The sequence below is a fragment of the Gadus morhua genome, chromosome 21, assembly GCF_902167405.1.
Source record: "Gadus morhua chromosome 21, gadMor3.0, whole genome shotgun sequence".
NCBI lineage: Eukaryota > Metazoa > Chordata > Actinopteri > Gadiformes > Gadidae > Gadus > Gadus morhua.
In genome coordinates, this window is record NC_044068.1 from 5,001 (window position 1) to 24,529 (window position 19,529).

Consider the following 19,529-nt stretch of genomic DNA (forward strand, 5'->3'; position numbering starts at 1 on the left):
CAATCTTTTCAATCCGGCTGAATTAAATGATTTAAAGGGCGTATTACTGTGACACCTGATTTTTTACTATTTTTTTGTCAGAGCATTCGGTTTATTGATTGCTGTCGGGATGAAAGAGAATTGAACAATAAAAATTGCTTTGAAATTGAATTGCCTACCCTTCTGTTAGCCATTATTCTTAAATATGAGTCTTGAAGATTTTGTTGTAACAAAGTTCAACAAATAAGTAGAAAATGATTTGCTTTGGTTTGACTCCAGAAGAAGGAACGCCAGCAGGCTTAATGAACCGAATCCATCCCGGAGACTCTCCCTTAAGAGTCGTTCCAGGAGTTTCCATTTTTGGTGTGCATTTCACTGATGGCCTGTTGATGTTTTAAAGTCCTCCTCTGGATTTGTATTCCCTTATACAGTCGCGTTCAAAAGTCAACACAGTTGCATTGATTTTCCCATGAAGCACACAAGAGTTTGAAAGGCTATAAAACAGCAGCTAGCTCACTGAAGCAGTCCACACTACGAATGTGTTATTTAATGCCATTATTATAACGACTTTGGTTCAATTCAACTCAGTTTCTTGATGGAACATTTCCATAAATAAGATGAGAAATCTAAAATTCAATAATGGTCAACAGCTAACGTAGTACACGTTTCTAATGCTGCTTAGGGTCATCTTCATCTAGGTTCCCCTTTTGAACTCGTAGCACAGCTAGCTTACTTAGCCCTCATACCGGAAAGCGTGTTTAAGTCGTTATTCACGTTTTAACATAATAGGTTTGCACCAGTTGGCAGCGTCCGTTAGCCTCGGCTGGTCTCTAATCTACACAATGGTGTGCTGGACGCCAGCGGCCAGAGGTCTGTCAGCGGTGAGGCGGAGCATGACAGGCCCCAGGAGAGAGGTTTTAGCGCTGCTGAAAGAGGCCAAATCCTACTTCCACACACAAATATCTCTCTCTCTCTCTCTCTCTCTCTCTCTCTCTCTCTCTCTCTCTCTCTCCCCCCCCCCCCCCCCGGCGTCAGGTTGAGTTCTTGACAGGGGGAGGAAGTTCCAGGTTAGAAAAAGCGTAAAGGTCCCCTCTGGAGAGCTTTGAGTCATCCATCTGGGTACTATGCTAATGCTAATCAGCACAGACCCAGACCCAGAGTCAGCCAGTGAGTGAACTCAGCTGGGTGGACCGCGTACATGTCAGGACTTGACTCTCGGAGCCGGCCAGCGTTGCATCACGAGTCACGACGTCTAACCAGGACAACATGTGTGGGGGGGGGGGGGGGACCACCGGCGCGCTCCCAGACACGGGGTCCCCCGCTTCCCGCTCCGCTCTGCTCCAGCGCTCTGAACCCAACGCCGCCGCCGCTAGCTCGGGTTAGCATCTGTCGCTCTCGTTAACGACGGCGGCGGGGGGGGCGTGACGGTGGTGGTGACAGAGACCCTCGGGCCGCCGGGGGGGGGGGGGGGGGGGGGCAGCAGGGCGGGGGTCCGGAGGCTGACGGACGAAGTGCTTCGCCTCCCGGGTGGGATTCTGGGGAGGCCGTTAAAAACAAATCAGCGAAACAAACAGCTGGGCCCGATTACGCTCGTACACAGCTTAGCACGCCGCGACCGGGCTGCGCTCGTCTGATCGCTCCCCGCCCGCGTTCAGACTCATATCAAAGGGATGAAAACCGGGCGTTGCTAGGCAACGAGCTGGTTGGCTGTTGGTACACTTCCCAGTGAGTGACCCTGCAGTGATGTCACTGATGATGTCAGCGATGACGTCACTTGTCTGACATCGGTTGGACCGATCTATTGGCAGATAGGGATGGATTGTGCAGTAGGCCTACTGAGCACATGTGCTCATGTGTTCACATGTTCATATGTTTACACGTTCATTTATTTACACGTTCATGTGTTCACACATTTATGTGTTCACACGTTCATGTGTTCATGTGTTTTCGTGTTCTTGTATTCCTGTGTTCATGTGTTCACATGTTTATGTGTTCATCTCTTCATGTGTTAATTTTTTCTGTTGTTCATATTTAAGGTTTATTGGTTAAACTTTGGCTGCAATCAGATTCTAAAGTGTAGCTTGACTACTACAAGTAAATCATATATATATGAATCTCTATATATATATAGATTACATATTTAACATAACACTATGTTAACTACAGTTGTGTTTTACCTATACATAAAATGATCCCAACAATAGTTGAGTCCCAGACAGAGTGCATACGGTTGATCATATAGACACAGCCCAGAGTGCTCTCTGGGTCATCTACCTCAGACATAGGCCTCAGACATGACACAACTATCTGTTCCCAGAACCCAGTGCATGCTGGGAGAACCACATTCCCCCCGAGCCATTTGGGGCCTGTTTACACACAGACCAGGACATAGATCAGTTCTGTTCGGACCCCTGGGAGACGCCCGACGACCCACCAGTGCTGAGAGGAGAGACGCTACTGGTAAACAAACCTTTCTATAGATGTAGGGTCACTACGCTCTGTACAGCATGTGTGTGTGTGTGTCTGTATGCATGAGTCTGTGCACGTGTGTTTGTCTTTACATGTATATGTGTGTGTGTGTGTGAACGTGTGTATGTGTGTGTATGCATGAGTCTGTGCACCAATGTGTGTCTTAGCCTCACATGTATACATATGTGTGTGTGTGTGTGTGTGTGTGTGTGTGTGTGTGTGTGTGTGTGTGTGTGTGTGTGTGTGTGTACGTACGTGTGTGTGTGTGTGTATGCATGAGTCTGTGCGCATGTGTGTGTGTCTGTGCGCATGTGTGTGTGTCTTTGCGCTTGTGTGTGTGTCTGTGCGCATGTGTGTGTGTCTGTGCGCATGTGTCTGTGCGCATGTGTGTGTGTGTGTGTGTGTGTGTGTGTGCCACGCTACAGCCCAGTGCCCTGGCCCCTCCCCCCTCCTCCTCGGTGAAACCTGAACGTATGATTAGGCGTCATGTGACCACAGATCGGGCCCTAAAAGGGGATTCTAGAACATTCCTCCCTCTCCTCAACGCCGGTTCTCCTCTCGGGGCCCGGTTCGGGTTCTCCTCTCGGGGCCCGGTTCGGGTTCTCCTCTCGGGGCCCGGTTCGGGTTCTCCTCTCGGGGCCGGTTCGGGTTCTCCCTTCGGGGCCCGGTTCGGGTTCTCCTCTCGGAGCCCGGTTCTCCTCCCGGGGTTTGGGTCCCACCAGCGTAACCCTGGAACCCGACCGGACCGCCAAGATGGCGGCCGGGCGCTGTGGTCCTGAGGCTCATGGGAGATCGGCCGCTGCCCAGAGACGACTATTAATACCGGCTAGCTGGTGGGGCCCGCCATGAGGCCCTCCAGGGGCCCTCGAGTAGGCCCCTGCTAGCCTGGGCTCTCCTGGTCCCAGACCCAGACTGGCCCGTATTGCTTTACCCAGAATCCCCTGGGGCTCCCACCAGGTTTAGACTCCGCCCATTCTCACTTCCTCTGTTGATGGGGTTGATGAGCCGAGTGGAAACGGTCTTCTCCTGGAGAGTGTGTGTGCCGTCAGCGTCATGGCGTCTCTAAATTTTCCTTGCTGAGGGATACAGGCAGTCTGTGGACTTTGGGGTTGGACCTCAGAACCCCTTTGGGACCCCACCGAGACCCTAAAGCCCAGACCCTCCCCCCCTGTGTCACAGCAGGACTCCCCAGGTCGGAGGCAGGGCCTGAGGTCTGCTCACCTGAGCAGACCTCAGGCCCCGCCTCCTCTCTGGACCAGGTGGGTTCCAACCTCTGCTCTGTTCCTCCTGCAGGTGGGCATGAGGTCTGTGAGCTGCGGTGAGGATGACCCCCAGGACCAGAACCCCCGGACCCCCCCGGAGCACCTCCCCACAGAGGAGGAGCGGCAGGAGGGGAGGGAGGGGGGGGAGGAGGGGGGAGACCAGGAGGTCTCCAATAAGAGGATGATGAAGAAGGTCGCTCTGGGGAGGAAGGCCAGAGGGAAGAGGACGACGCCAGGAGGAGGAGGAGGAGGAGGAGGAGGAGGAGGGAAGACCGCAGAGTTGCAGCTCTCCAAGATGGACATGCTTCACCTGCTGGGCATCATGGAGGGGGAGGTACAGGTGAGGTGGAGCTCAGGTGTGTCCCAGGTGAGGTGAAGGTGGAGCTGAGGTGTAGCTCTACAGGTGAGGTGAAGGTATAGCTGAGGTGTAGCTCTACAGGTGAGCTCAGTGTCATCTCAGTTGGAGCTGCAGGTGTAGCTTTACAGGTGAGCTCAGTGTCTTCTCAAGTGGAGCTGCAGGTGGAGCTCTACAGGTGAGCTCAGTGTCTTCTCAGGTGGAGCTGCAGGTGGAGCTCTACAGGTGAGCTCAGTGTCTTCTCAGGTGGAGCTGCAGGTGTAGCTCTAATGGTGAGCTCAGTGTTTTCTTAGGTGGAGCTGCAGGTGTAGCTCTACAGGTGAGCTCAGTGTCTTCTCAGGTGGAGCTGCAGGTGTAGCTCTTCAGGTGAGCTCAGTGTCTTCTCAGGAGGACGGGTGCAGCTGTAACACATGGAACCATATGCTGACATCATCACATATCAACAAAACATCTTTAATTAAGTCTGTTCCCTGTCTCCACCCACTAAGCTCATGATCCACGTGGTGATGTCACGACGTTAAACATCGATCGAGGGACTATCTTTTGGTATCCATGACGATAGCAGGGCTGTGGCGGAGGCAGAGCAGGCAGCCAGGGTGTTTCCGTTATCGCCACGACGACCTCATCCTCTATTTCCACCGCGCCCGCGAGGGTGTGTTGTTATTTTCCGCTCGCTGTGACCTGCGACGGACGCGACGGCAACACCTCAGCTGGACACACGGCGCTCTGCTGAGTGCACCGCCTCATATAACCCGAGGGGGATTCATAGAGTCACAAAAAAGTTTTAAATATATTGATGGAAATTTGGTGGTGGTCCACACAAAAAATAGGTTTGATCCAGTTTGACACAAACAATGATATATTGGTATTCATTTTTTTTTAATAAATCTCAGAAATAGGCAGACAGATGGTTACCGTCATTAACATACGCGGGAGGAACTATATCCCTCATATCGGTTACAATCTCGATAATCATTTTTGAGCAATATTAATAATTGATTTGATATAAGAGAAACAGTGCCCTCTGCTGGTAATGGCTTGTAATATACATCAAATATAAAATATACGTTTGTTTCAGGGCACAATAAGGGTGACCAGATGTCCCGCTTTGTGCGGGACAGTCACGCATTTCCATTACGCATCCCGCAAATTGAGACATAAACACGCTGTGTGCGGAGACAGCAGTGAGGGCTGTCATCATCAGGGGGCGGGCGGGCTGATGGATCACGTCAATGAAACTGGGACGCGGACGCAGGTTAAGGGCTCGCCCACCGGCGAAAAACAATGCGATCCTAGGCGATCGCCTAGCGCGGCAAATGCGTTGGGGGCGCCTTCGAGTGGCGGCTTTAATTAATTAAGGAAATTAATTAAAGAAGCGAAATAAAAAATTGTTTATCAAACATGCCTCCAAATGGAACGGACAAGGGTGGAACGGGGGATAACCAGTTAGTGCGGATTGAAACCCGCACTAACTGGATTGAAACCCTCATAGGCCCAATATAGTAACGCAACGCAATGGTAAAAGTTATCTAGCATAATCCAACTAAACATTTCACCCTCATTAACCTTTCTGGCGTGCTGTCAGGCCTGTAAAGCATGTCTGTTCCCCTCCCCAGGCCAGAGAGGACTACATCTCGCTGCTGGAGTCAGACCGCGGCCAGCAGCCAGCGATGCTGGAGGCCCAGTACGGGACCCCGGGCCCCGTCGCGGCCCTGCAGGCCCTGCAGCGAGACCGCCTCCTGGCCCACGCCCCCGCCCCCGAGGAGGACGTCTACCAGCGGCCCATGGAAGAGGTGCGCTCCGGTGGGGGGGGGGTTCTGGTTCTGGGGGGCCCGGTCCACTTTGGTTGGATGCATCTGAGACGACGTCAGAACTACAAACTAAATGATCCAATCCGATTCTGTTTGAATAGCGCTGGATTACCGGTCGGGTCTCACAGGGCTTGGCAGGCCAAATATTAATGACATCACAAATAAGAGATTGGATACTTACCTTTAATGTACTGACGTGAGTTAGTTATCTGAATAATACCCATAACCATAACTCACTGATGTTACTTCTCTGAATCATTCCCCTTGAGTTAGTTATAGCTCACGAATGTTAGCTAACTGAGTCGTACTCATAACTCTGATCTGAGGTCTGCTCTGAGGTCTGTTGTTCTGGTCTGATCTGAGGTCTGTTGTTCTGGTCTGCTCTGAGGTCTGTTGTTCTGGTCTGCCCTAAGGTCTGTTGTTCTGGTCTGCTCTGAGGTCTGTTGTTCTGGTCTGCTCTAAGGTCTGTTGTTCTGGTCTGCTCTGAGGTCTGTTGCTCTGGTCTGCTCTGAGGTCTGTTGTTCTGGTCTGCTCTGAGGTCTGCTCTGAGGTCTGTTGTTCTGGTCTGCTCTGAGGTCTGCTCTGAGGTCTGTTGTTCTGGTCTGCTCTGAGGTCTGCTCTAAGGTCTGATCTGAGGTCTGTTGCTCTGGTCTGCTCTGAGGTCTGATCTGAGGTCTGCTCTGAGGTCTGTTGTTCTGGTCTGCTCTGAGGTCTGCTCTAAGGTCTGATCTGAGGTCTGTTGTTCTGGTCTGCTCTGAGGTCTGCTCTAAGGTCTGATCTGAGGTCTGTTGTTCTGGTCTGCTCTGAGGTCTGCTCTGAGGTCTGTTGTTCTGGTCTGCTCTGAGGTCTGCTCTAAGGTCTGCTCTGAGGTCTGTTGTTCTGGTCTGCTCTGAGGTCTGCTCTGAGGTCTGCTCTGAGGTCTGTTGTTGTGGTCTGCTCTGAGGTCTGACCTGAGGTCTGCTCTCCGTCCTCAGCTGGACCGTCTGGAGCAGCGCCAGCGGGACTCGTACCGCCGCATGCTGGAGCAGCTGCTGCTGGCGGAGAAGTTCCACCGCCGCACCGTGGGCGACCTGGACCGCGAGAAACAGAAGCACAGCGAGTTCATGACCAAGAGCGACGACTTCACCAACCTGCTGGAGCAGGAGAGGGAGAGGTGAGGGGAGGGAGGGGGGGGAGAGGGGGAGGGAGGGGGGGGGAGAGGTGAGATGAGGGGGAGGGAGTGGGGAGAGGTGATGCCGGGGGGGGGGGGGGGGGGGGGGGGGTCCTACTGTGTGGCCCTGTCCGTCCTCTAGAACATTCCTCTGGGCTGCAGTCACACAGATCCAATCCAGGTGATATCAGGCTTGAATATCTCCCCTCATTCCTACCCCCTCCCTCCTCCCTTCTCCCCTCCCCCCCTCCCTCTCTCCCTCACTCCCCCTCCCTCCTCCTTTCTCCCTCCCTCTCTCCCTCCCTCCCCCTCCCTCCTCCCTCCCTCCCCCTCCCTCCTCCCTTCTCCCTCCCTCTCTCCCTCACTCCCTCCCCCTCCCTCCTCCCTCCCTCCCTCCTCCCTTCTCCCTCCCTCTCTCCCTCACTCCACCTCCTCTTTCCTCCCCTCCGTCCCTCCCACTCCCTCCCCTCCCCCTCCGTCCCTCCCTCCCTCCCTCTCTCTCATGCCCAGAACTCCTGAGCGATGAGGTCATGTTGATCATAACCCCGTCAGCCAGCCTGTCTGGAGGACTTCATGTCGTATTGGAGGAAGAAACACAGCTGTTTACATTTCACTGATGACGTTAACTCATCTGAACCTGGCAACTGAATAGATCAATGTTTATGTTTTGACTGATAGTCAGCTCAGAGGTGAACTTCTTTCGATTGGAAAATATGTCTCTAGTTGCTTTATCCATGAAATGCGTTTACTTTTGTTTACAAGTGGTGAGATATTACATCTCACCACTGTGACATCATGGACCCCCGGGTCTGGGCTCTGCCCTCACGGTTCCCCTCCCGGTCCAACGCTGACACGTCTGGAATGTGATGGCCGACCCCCTGTGGAGCACGGGCCGTTCTGCTCCCTCCCTAGTGCTCCGACTCCCTCTCCCTTTCCGACTCCCCCCTTCTGGTTCTCTCTCTCTCTCTCTCTCTCTCTCTCTCTTTCTCCGACTCCCCCCTTCTCTCTCACTCACCCCTTCTCCTCCCTCTCCCTCTCTAACTCCCCCCCTTCTGGTTCTCTCTCTCTCTCTCTCTCTCTCTAACTCCCCCCTTCTCTCTCTCTCACTCTACCCCCCCTAACTCTCATTGTCTCCCTCTCATAATCTCTCACTCACTTACTCTGTCCCTCTCTGACCCTCCCGCTTTTTTGTTCTCTCTCTCTCTCCCTCTCCCTCTCCCTCCCTCTCTCTCTCTCTCTCTCTCTCTCTCTCTCTCTCTCTCTCTCTAACCAGTTTGCCCAGTGAACTCTGTGGTTCCACACGGACCTCCTCCCCACTCTGCTTCTCCTAGGTGAGTCTGGTGCCTCTGTTCCCTGCGGTGATGCTGTCTCTCTGCTTCTCCGCAGGCTGAAGCGGCTCCTGGAGCAGGAGAAGGCCTACCAGGCCCGGAAGGAGCAGGACCATGCCCTGCGGCTGGAGAAGCTGCGGGCGGAGCTGGTCCGGCTCAAGTCCTTCGCCCTGATGCTGGTGGACGAGCGGCAGCTGCACATGGAGAAGACGGACCAGCGGGGCCAGAAGGTCCGGGACCTGGCCCGGAGGCTGCAGGAGACGGAGCGGCGGCTGGCCTCCGCCGACGCCGCCGCCCTGGAGGACGGCGAGAAGGTGCTGAGGCTGGAGGCGGAGCTGGAGGTCCGATCCGCCCGGTCCTTCGAGGAGCAGGAGGAGCTGACCGTCAAGCTGGCCGACCAGGAGGCCCAGGAACGCCAGCTGAGGCTCAGGATGGCGGGGCTGACGCACAAGACGGAGGAGCTGGAGGAGAGCAACGCAGCGTTGAGGAGGTCGGACGAGGACCTGCGGGAGCTGAGGGAGAAGATCAGCAGAGGGGAGTGCGGGAACGCCTCGCTCCTGGCCGAGCTGGAGACCCTGAGGAAGAGGGTGCTGGAGATGGAGGGCAAGGACGAGGAGATCACCAAGACGGAGAGCCAGTGCCGGGAGCTGAGGAAGAGGCTCCAGGAGGAGACGGACCACAGCAAGGACCTGAGGCTGGAGGTGGAGCGGCTGCAGAAGAGGATGGCCCAGCTGGAGAAGCTGGAGGCAGCCTTCGCCAAGAGCAAGGCGGAGTGTTCTCAGCTCCTCGTCAACCTGGAGAGGGAGAAGGGTGTGATGAAGGACCTGGCCGGGGAGCTGGAGGGGGTGAAGAACCGAGTGAAAGATCTGCAGTCGTGTGAAGCAAAGTTTGAAAAGGCGGAGAAGCTCCTGAAGGACGACGTGATGAAGCTGAAGTCGTTCACCGTGATCCTGGTAGACGAGAGGAAGAACATGGCTGAGAGGCTTCGGCAGGAGGAGGAGAGGAGTGAGGAACTGAACAAGATGTACAAAGGGGAACAGGGCAAGGTGATGAAGGTCACAGAGAAGTTAATTGAGGAGAGCAAAAAACTCCTCAAGCTCAAGTCGGAGATGGAAGTGAAAGTGACAACGCTGACGGAGGAGAAGGAGGAACTGAAGAGCAGGCTGGCCAGCGAGGACGAGAGATGCAGGGAGCTCAGCTCCAAGGTGGAGAAGATGAGGGTCAGGATGGACGGACTGGAGGAAGGGGAACGAGAGTCACAGAGGTGGCGCGCCACCAAGGAGAACGACCACCGTCAGGACGAGGACAACCGGGTGAAGGAGCTCACGCTGGAGGTGGAGCGACTGAAGAACCGCCTGAAGCAGCTGGAGGTGGTGGAGGGGGACCTGATGAAGACGGAGGACGAGTACGAGCTACTGGAGAAGAAGTTCAGGACGGAGCAGGACAAGGCCAACGTCCTGGCCCGGATGCTGGAGGACATGAGGAGCCAGATCGCCAGGAACAAGGCCGTCGAGAAGGGGGAGGCGGAGGGCCCCGAGGCGGAGCTCCGCCTCCGCTGCCGGAGGGAGGAGGCCAGGAGCCGCGACCTCCAGACGGACGTCCGGGCCCTCAAGGAGAAGATCCACGAGCTGATGAACAAGGAGGACCAGCTGTCCCAGCTGCGCGTCGACTTCTCCGTCCTGCAGCGGCGGCTGGCGGAGGAGGAGCAGCGGAGGCGGAGCCTGAGCGGCGAGGTGGTCGGCCTCGCCCGGGAGCTGGAGGCCACGCGGCGCTCCACCCGCGCCCTGAAGCCCGGGATGAACGGGCGGAGGATGGTAGACGTGCCCGTCACCTCCACCGGCGTGCAGACGGACGCCGTGGCGCGCTACACGGCGGCGGACGAGGAGGAGGAGGAGGAGGAGACGCCCGCCGGCTTCATCAGGAACTCGGTGCTGGAGGAGAACCACCTCATGAGCAACCTCCGCCAGCAGGGGCTGAAGCAGCCCGCCGTGCCGGAGCGCTACCCCCCCGCGGCGGCGGCCGAGCCGGGGGCCGCCAGGAGGTCCTGGATCCCCTGGATGAAGAAGAAGGAGGCGGGCGGGCCGCCGGACAAGGCCCCGCCCCGGGTCGACGGGGGGCCGCTGTTCCACGGGGCGGAGCTCACCATGTCCCAGAAGGCGGGCCAGCCGCTGCACATCCGCGTGACGCCGGACCCCCGGAACAGCACGGCCACCCTGGAGATCAGCGGCCCGCGGGCCGAGGACTTCTACTCCACCACCACCGTCATCCCCACGCCGGGCCTGCAGAGACCCCGCATCACCATCGTGCCGCGGCCCCCCTCCGGCCCCCCGGGGCCCGGGGCCGCCGGGGGTCTGAGCGGCAAGTCCCCGGTCACCATAACGACCGTCTCCAGGGCCTCGTCTCCGGACCGGAGCCCCGGGGCCCGCTCCCCGGTCTCCGTCCTCTCCGTCAGCAGGAAGTCCAACATCACCACCACCGAGGACAACCGGATCCACATCCACCTGGGCCCGGCGGGGCCGCGCCCGGGGGAGGGGCCCGGGGGGGCGGGGCTGAGCGTCCGGACGCTGGGCGTGGCCGAGGGGAGGGAGACCTCCACGGGGACGGTCCTCCGGTCCCCTCGCCAGGCCGGCGCCACGGCGACAGGGAAGATGACGAGCAGCATCACCATCACACCCATCACCTCGGCAACCTGCCGGCCCACGCAGCCGCCGGTGAGTACCCCCCGTGACCTGTGACCCCCGCTGGGTGACCTGTGACCCCCGCTCGGTGACCTCTGACCCCCACTCGGTGACCTGTGACCTGCCTGGGTCCTTCTGGTCTCCGATTGGACGGTTTCTTCCTCAGTTTGTAGAGAGGCTCTTGTTGAGGAATGAGTTGAGTCTCAAAGAGAACATTCCTCTGAACAGTGTTTAAAGGTGACATGTTACACCACCAGGTGTGAGGGTGATTAGCCGTTACAAGCCGTTGTGAAAAGATGCCTCTTCTAACAGCACAGGTGGGTGCGTCCGCCTAGATGTACGACGGACAGATGAGCTACGTTGGCTACAGTCCACTGGGTGGGCTGGTACTGATCTATCCAGCACACATCTAGGTGGACACGCCTACTAGTGATGTCAGAAGAGGCACACTACTCATGTTGACATGCGTTCATGCACGACGTTAAATTCTATTTCGTTTTATTTGTATCCCCCTTCATCCCAGGTACAGCCTCAGTGCTGAACAGGCCGTGTGTTTATGAACCGTATTGAACGGCTGTTGAGTCCTCGCTGTAGATCAGATGAATGAGTGACTGCCACTCGCTCCCCTGACAGAGCTTCACTGGGCTCACCGTTACCTCATTTACATTTAGGACGTTTAGCAGACGCTTTTATTCAAAGCGACTAAGAATAAGTACATTTGTGATAAGAAGGTGAATCTCTGTCGGTACAATAAGGATGTTCATAATACCAAGAGCCAATCACCAACAATCACTAGGTTAACCCGTTCCCCGTAGTCCACAGAGATAGCTAGGATAAGCTGCTACATAACTAAGTACTATAGCTCAATACAACACACAATAAGTGCGTACATTAAGTGCCAGGATGTACAACATACAATCAGTCGGAGGGGAGGGGCTTGAGACCTCTCTGCACAGCCAGCCCTGCTGGGCGGAGTCTAGGAGTTCACCTGCAGAGTCCAGGTGACCTCTGACCAGGTGAGTGGTGAACAGGCCCCGCCCCCAGGCCCCTCCCCCTGACCACACTGCCTGTCAGTCACCCTCCTGACCGCCGGTCGGTGTCGTGTGTTCGATCCCCAGCCCGGCGCCGCGTCCCGGATCCCGATGTCCAGGGGCCTGAAGACCTCCGCCAAGGCGGGCGCGGCCGTCGCCACGGTAACCAGGATGGAGTCGCGCTCCGAGGGTCAGCTGATGAAGATCGAGCTGAGGAGGTCGGCCGGGTGTGGCCCCGCCTCCTCGTCGGGCGGGAAGAGCTGAGCGTCTCCGTGGCGACGGCGTCTGGTCACGCGGACGGGAAGATGGCCGCCGGACCCCTCGGGCTAGTGGGCGGGGCTTAGAGCCAACCGCATTTAGTGGAATAAAAACCAGGTTATTTTATGGATATTATTGTTGAATGATGATTTTTATCAATGTTATTTTATTTAGCAGGCTAAGATGTCGACTCATTTGCATGGTTTAAGAGGACTCAAAGCACTGGTTATTCTGAACTACACGAGCCTTGACTGTAATGCCTTCTCGGTGGGGACGGCCAGCTAGAGTATATTTTAATATAACTCACATTTATACCGTGTGATTATTTATCTGCTGCTTCCGGAGGATTCTAATCACTGAATGAGCGTGTATGGAGAGTGTGATGTACACTCTCTCATGTTTCTGTCCATAATAAACAATATTTATCTCTACAGTAACACTTTCTAGGCATTACTTGGATTTCTTCGTTTTTAGAACACCTCAATAAAAGATCAAATATAGTACACACACACACACACACACACACACACACACACACACACACACACACACACACACACACACACACACACACACACACACACACACACACACACACACACACGATGATTCCAGTGATCCCTCAATGCCCAACAGGTGTGCAGCCCCCCCCCCCCCCCCCCAGAGTCCACTCGGTCTGACTCGGGCCAGGTGAGGCTGCTGAGAGCAGCCACCAGCAGAACACACTCCCACAATATTATACTGAGAATGTACCTATTCCACTGAGTACACATTGTACTGAGAATGTACCTATTCCACAGAAGATGTCCTCATTCTACTTTTAGTAAATTTTTATTCAAATCTCAAGCATTGTATTGTTTTGTCAAAAATGATTCAAAAATAATAAAGGAATATTACTATTTGGTTAAAACAACTAATGATAATGTTATCAAAATCAATGTTTCACCTTATCTAATCCATTTCTTTTTCTCATTAATTAAAAATATAAAAAAACAATCAGATAAAAGACATTGAACATTATAGTGTAGCCTTATAGGTTATAATGGGTTATATTTTTAATAGCACAGTGTTAATGGCTTAATGAATTACTCCTTAGATGACAGTGAAGAGTAAGATATGAATACAGGTCTCTCAGACCTCCCATAGTAGAGATTCTAATTCAGGAAACAACATTAGTTGTTTTGGTCGTTTGATTATTTTATTACCAAACAAAGGTCCTAGTCTGTTTGATTGACAGGTGAGATGATGAGGGGGGCAGAGTTGTTACCTTCATAATCATGGCGACTTGGGCTGAGGAATGGATAGAGAGGCTCACTGAAGGTGCAGCCAGTAGCAGAGAAGAGATGAACCCTGGCTTCCACATCATAGAAGGAGACCAGACCCTCATCATAATCAACAAACACCCCCACCTTCTGGAGCTCAGCTCTCAGAGGGACACGGACAACAGGGTCATCACTAAATACCAACACATCCTGGTAGTAGAGAAGAGTCCAGTAACCCGTCTCAGGGGTCCGCTCTGTCTCACCTTTTCTGTCGATGGACTCTATGGCCACTCCTAAACGCCATCCAGTCTTGTCTTTAACCTGGACCTCAAAGTAAAATCTCCCTGAGGAGAAGGTCTGCCTTGTGAGAACAAACATACGCCGTTTAAATCTCTTAGGGTTGTCTGGGAGTGTCTTCACTACACCTCCATCATGTACTTGTTTCCCATCCTCAGACAGGGTGAGACGGGGATAAGCTGTATCCGGATCCAGAGTCAAATCTACTTCATACTTCTGGACCCTCTTCAGTTCAGCATCACGCAGCTTCTTCATCTCCATGTTCAGTGTCTCCTCCAGCGGATCCAGGGATCTCCTCAAGGTCCCTACGTATGACGGAGGACGGACCTCCACCGTGGTCCAGTCCCTGGTGGGTGGAGGATCCTTCAGGGATCTGAAGGCCTGGAGGAAGTGGAGGTGGTCTTTAGTCTGTGAGAGCTGCTTCACCTCTGTGCTTCTATTGGTCAGATCTTCTATTTCCTGCTCCAGCTCTTTGATGAGGTCTTCAGCTTGTTTCACTGTGGATTTCAGTTTCTCTTTAACCATTTGGTTGAGGTCATCCTGGCACTTTTCAATGCGGCGCATCAGAGCAGTGAGGACCTGCACACCATCAGCTATCTCTCTGTCTGCGTCTGCTTTGATGCGTTTAACTGCGTCTTTAATCTCCAGAATATTTTTTTGTCTCTCCTGGATCAACTGCTTAACTTCAGCCTCTATCTTCCCCAGCTGGGCCGTCTTCACTTCATATTCCTCCTTTAGAGGTATAAAAGGATGTGACTTGTGGTCCGTCTCTGTGCAGAACTGACACACACACACCTGTTCAGTCTGGCAGAAGAGCTCCAGAAGTCGGTCGTGTTTCTTACACATCCTGTCGTCCAGACGGTCCATAGGCTCGACCAGCCGATGTTTCTTCAGGCCTGCGACTCTATGGTGTGGCTCCAGGTGGGTTTGGCAGTAAGAGATAAGACACACTAGGCAGGACTTAATGGCCTTCAGCTGGGTCCCAGTACAGACATCACAGGGAACTTCTCCTGGTTCAACAAAAGGCTGCTCTTTTACTCGTAGGGACGTTCCAAACCGATCAACCATCTCTGAAAAGAGAATATTGACGCGTAAATCAGGTCTTGTCTTGAAAAGCTTGTTGCAAATGGGACACTTGTACTTGACTTGTCCATCCCAGAACTTACTAATACAGGTTCTGCAGAAGTTGTGTCCACATGGTGTGGAAACTGGGCTGCTGAACACATCCAGACAGATGGAACATGAAAAGTTGCCTTCAGACCAGGAGGTGTTAGCAGAGGCCATCCTAGACACAGACGACAAGGTTTATGTATTGAGCAATCCCATTATAATTTTTTTAATTCCATATCGGCAGTAGTGTTTTTAACTTCTCTCAAAGTTGTGCTTCTTTACTCACCTTGATGTTGTTTCTGTCCGTCAGAAAATGCTTTCAAAATGCTTTTTATTTTTCTCCTGACCGAGAGAAATTCTTCCACGTCGGATGCGTTGGTTTAGCTGAACCTTCAGTTTCGTTTCCTCTACCTGATGTCCTCTCCCCTCCTCTCCTAACCCCTGGCTCCTCCCCTAACCCCTGGCGCCGCCCACACGACACATGGCTGCACTGCGTTCATGCACTTTGCTAACTCCCTGAACAGGTTCTTCAACCGGTTTGACACCCAGGACTACACCGCCTCCTGTGAAGGCGCTGGTAGAACCCCAGCACCCACCCTTCACTCAGGAGGGTGTACAGCCACAGCTGGCCAGGTGCAAAATAGGCAAGGCCCCGGGGCCGGATGGCATCCCGGCAAGGGTGCTAAAGCTCTGTGCCATGGAGCTCTGCCCAGTCTTCCACTCCGTCTTGTTGGATTCATACAGAACAGCTAAAGTTCCCGACCGATGGAAGACCTCAACCATTGCACCAATACCCCCAAAACCCCGCCAGTCAGAGCCCAACCACTTCCGTCCAGTTGCACTCACGCCCATCATAACGAAGTGCATGGAGAAGATAATGCTTCACCTCATCCTGTCAACCGTCGGACCACAGCTGGACCCTCACCAGTTTGCATACAGGCCTCAACGTGGGACGGAGGACGCAGTGGCATGCCTCCTCCACCCTCTCCAGACACCAAACCACCTAGCATCAGTCCTGTGCGTCGACACCACCTCTGCATTCAACACAATCCAGCGGCACCAGGTCATCGAGACGCTCAAACATCTGGACATTATTCCACTCCACCTCCACTGGATATACAATCTCCTCAGCAACAGACCGCATGCAGTGAGAGTAGGTACAGCAACATCATCAACCCTCATCACCAACACCGGAGCACCTCAGGGCTGCGTCCTCAGTCCATTTCTGTGTACCCTCCACACAAATGACTGCAGCAGCCCATCCCCCATCACCACGTACTATAAAGATGCAGACGACACGGCCATAATAGGTCTACTCAGTGACAACAATTCCACCACAGAATACCAGTCAGAAACAGTCAACCACACAGTTTTCACAGAGGTGCACAGACAACTATCTCCAGTTAAACGATGACAAAACAAAGGAAAAGGTCATACACACAGCCAAGACACCTCCTACATTCAATCGCACTTTCATCAGAGGACAACCAGTTGAACAACTCAACAGTTTCAAATACCTAGGGCTCACCATAGATAACAAACTCAACTCCAACCAACATGTCATTAACCCTATCCACGGCTTTATGTCATACGCAAACTGAAATCACTGTCTGTGGCCCCCCCACCTCCTCTTACTCCTCTACAAAAGCATCATCCCACCCATCCTAGTGTACTGTTCCCCCTGCTGCTTCACCCTGCTCACTGTCACCAGCAAAAACAGACTCCTCAAAACCCCACACATAGCATCCAAGATAACCACCCTCCCCCCCCCAGCCTGTCAGAGGCAAATGAGCTCGCTGTAGCACCCCTGGCTCGTGTAATAGTCAGCGTCCCTGACCATTCCCTTAGCCAATTCTTCAAATTACTCCCATCTGGCCGCAGATATAGTGTAATGAACCGGAGAAAAGCCCAATAAAAAAAAGGTTTCGTCCCCTCAGCTATCATAGCAGGGAACAAAAATATGTAGATTTTTCGTCACTGAATATGGTTCATGTCATGTTTATTTCTGTCTACATGTTTTTCTGTGGAATATGTGGGAAGAGGGTTTATCTGTTGTATATGTGGGGAAATAATTTATTTGATATCTGTGTGCTACAGTGTTGCTACACTATGTTCTTTCTCTTCAAATGTATGCTGCCCTGAAACCAACTTGACTTGACTGTGAGAACAATTATCCCCTTGGGGACAATAAAGAACCTGACTTACTAAATGACTACCTGTGTTGGCCTCTTCAAATGCGTTGATGTGAGTTCTCTTCTTTCTGGAGTTAAAAGAGAGCAGGTGCAAAACAAGCCACGTCCTGCTACACGGTCCAACACCCCCATCTAGTGGCCGCTTGGCGCCACTGGTCCTCACTCTCTCAACACACCTGTCTGCATTCTGCAATCGCCTTTCCCTACTTCAGCCGGGGTCTCCAATCAGCCGGCGCCAGTTCTTCTTTTACTATCCCCTCAGTCAGTATCGGTGCTACCAGCGTTGAACTAAATTCAGTCCGTTTTCCCTGTCCTCCAGTAACCCTTTTCCCTCTTCTGTAGTTCTCCGTCCGTCACCCTGTTTACCCGTTGCCGAATCCTCGCCTGCATGACTACACCGTCTACACGCCTACCGCCGAGCCCCTGCCTGCCTGACTGCCCGTCTGTTACTGAACCCTCCCCTGCCTGACCACCGCTTGCCTAGCCCCGGCTTGTCGTGTTACCCCTTGTTCCAATAAACCCCATTTCCTTTCCACCCCGTCTCTGCCTCCCGGTCAAGCGTTTGGGTCCTCTCGTCCTGTCCCCATAACAACAAGAGACATTGTGGTGATTTAGGGGTGACTTGCGACTGGAACTTGGATTCATCGGTGTTGATTGACCCGGGTTTCTGGTGCTTCCCCAAATACTTTCAACCCTCCTCCTCCTTCTTCTTGTCATCCTCCTCCTGTCTCCATCGACTCCTCCTCCACCTCCTCCCTCTCGTCCTCCTCCTATTCCTCGTCTCCATTACCTCCTCCCGTCTCCAAACACTCACTCCTTCACACCTTCTTTCTACTCTATATCCTATCATATAAACCTGTTTCTCTCAAAAAGCCAAACAATACTTTTATACAATTCCTCTTTATTAATCTTTAATATTTTCCAAAGTATACTCCTGCATACCCAATTCTCTCAATTGATTTTTCATACTTTCCCTCTCCATCTCATAACCACTACAGTTCATTAAAACATGTTCCACTGTCTCCTCTACCTGGCACCCCTCACATAATCCAGTGGGGTGTTTTCCTATCAATTTCATTGTTTTATTTAGTGCACTGTGCCCCAACCTTAACCTTATCAAAATGTGTTCATCCTTCCTCTGACCACTATACCTTATTTTAACATTAACACTTTTTTGAATATTATATAAATATCTCCCTTTCTCTGTCTTGCCATATTCTGTTAACTTTTTCCCATAGCAGGCTTTTAACTTCTGCCTTACTTAAACTGATATTAATTTCTATTTTTTCCTTCTCCAATGCCTTCTTCGCCATCTCATCGGCTTTCTCATTTCCCTTCACCCCTACATGAGCTGGAACCCATAACAATTGTATTTGCCTCCCCTGCTGAACGATTCTCGTAATTGACTGTAGAACTTCATATAACAACCCTTGGCGACTACTTGAATAAAACGACCTCATACTTGCCAAAACTGATGCTGAATCTGTACAGATCACAATTCTTTCCACTGTACTTGATTCCACCCATTTTAATGCGACCAGCACCCCCAACATCTCCACTGTATACACGCTTAAATTATCCGATGTTCTTCCATTAACCTCTATTCTTTTGGATGGAACAGCTGCTCCAAACCCTGTCACTCCTGTCTCAGGTTGTTTGGCACCATCTGTAAGAACATGAACATACTCACTGTACTCTATAAGAAGATGAATATTAAAAACACTAGCCAGGTCTATGTGTTCTCTCTCTCTCTTCTTTATATCCAACACAAACCAGTCCACCTCTGGCCACACCATCCTCCATGGCGGCATTATTGGATATACCACTGTTGGACTAAGCTTCAATTCACCCACACCAAACTCTTTCGCTATATCATTCCCCACCCGACCAAAATGATTCCTCTCACACTTCCCATAAACCCAGCACTCTTTCAACACTCCTTTTGTGGGGTGAGACTCACTGTGCCCTCGCAGATTTGCCCAATAGTTCCCCATCAATTGTTTCCTTCTCAACTCCAGTGGCATGTCCCCCATTTCTACCTGCAGAGCAGGCACTGGTGATGGTTTAAAGCCCCGCTGCATACCCCTAATGCCTTAGCCTGAATCACGTCCAGCTTTCTCAAGAGAGACACTGTGGCTGACCCATACACTATACACCCATAATCAAACACAGATCTAATCATAGCTACATATATGGTCTTTAAAGCTGAACAGCTCGCTCCCCAATCCCTACCAGTCAAACATCTCATCACATTACCTTCATCCTCTATCTTCCTAATATAGTCTGCCCATGTTACCCTAGAATCAAAAATAACTCCCAAATATTTAAATGATCAACTCTTTCCCAT

At 52.7% G+C, this 19,529-nt stretch overlaps 2 protein-coding genes across 2 annotated transcripts; one reads left to right on the top strand and one right to left on the bottom strand.

The window, feature by feature from the left end:
• Positions 1-2,108: 2,108 nt before the first annotated feature.
• LOC115533975 (filamin-A-interacting protein 1) lies at positions 2,109-12,758 on the top strand. The gene is made up of 6 exons (XM_030344509.1): positions 2,109-2,439; positions 3,742-4,050; positions 5,682-5,858; positions 6,851-7,029; positions 8,413-11,065; positions 12,151-12,758. Exons 2-6 carry the CDS (start codon positions 3,748-3,750, stop codon positions 12,325-12,327), a joined length of 3,489 nt encoding a protein of 1,162 aa, XP_030200369.1. The 5' UTR covers positions 2,109-2,439; positions 3,742-3,747; the 3' UTR covers positions 12,328-12,758.
• A 621-nt stretch (positions 12,759-13,379) lies between these two features.
• LOC115533986 (zinc finger protein RFP-like) lies at positions 13,380-16,268 on the bottom strand. Its single transcript, XM_030344519.1, has 2 exons — positions 15,277-16,268; positions 13,380-15,165 (listed from the first exon to the last, which is right to left on the bottom strand). The coding sequence occupies exon 2, from the start codon at positions 15,162-15,164 to the stop codon at positions 13,539-13,541; it is 1,626 nt and encodes a 541-aa protein (XP_030200379.1). The 5' UTR covers position 15,165; positions 15,277-16,268; the 3' UTR covers positions 13,380-13,538.
• Positions 16,269-19,529: the final 3,261 nt, after the last annotated feature.

Coding starts and splice junctions, on each gene's coding strand:
- LOC115533975 (XM_030344509.1), top strand. CDS start 3,748: ATGAGGTCTGTGAGCTGCGGTGAGGATGACCCCCAGGACCAGAACCCC. Junction 4,051..5,681: donor TCATGGAGGGGGAGGTACAG/GTGAGGTGGAGC, acceptor TCCCCTCCCCAG/GCCAGAGAGGACTACATCTC. Junction 11,066..12,150: donor GCCGGCCCACGCAGCCGCCG/GTGAGTACCCCC, acceptor TTCGATCCCCAG/CCCGGCGCCGCGTCCCGGAT.
- LOC115533986 (XM_030344519.1), bottom strand. CDS start 15,164: ATGGCCTCTGCTAACACCTCCTGGTCTGAAGGCAACTTTTCATGTTCC.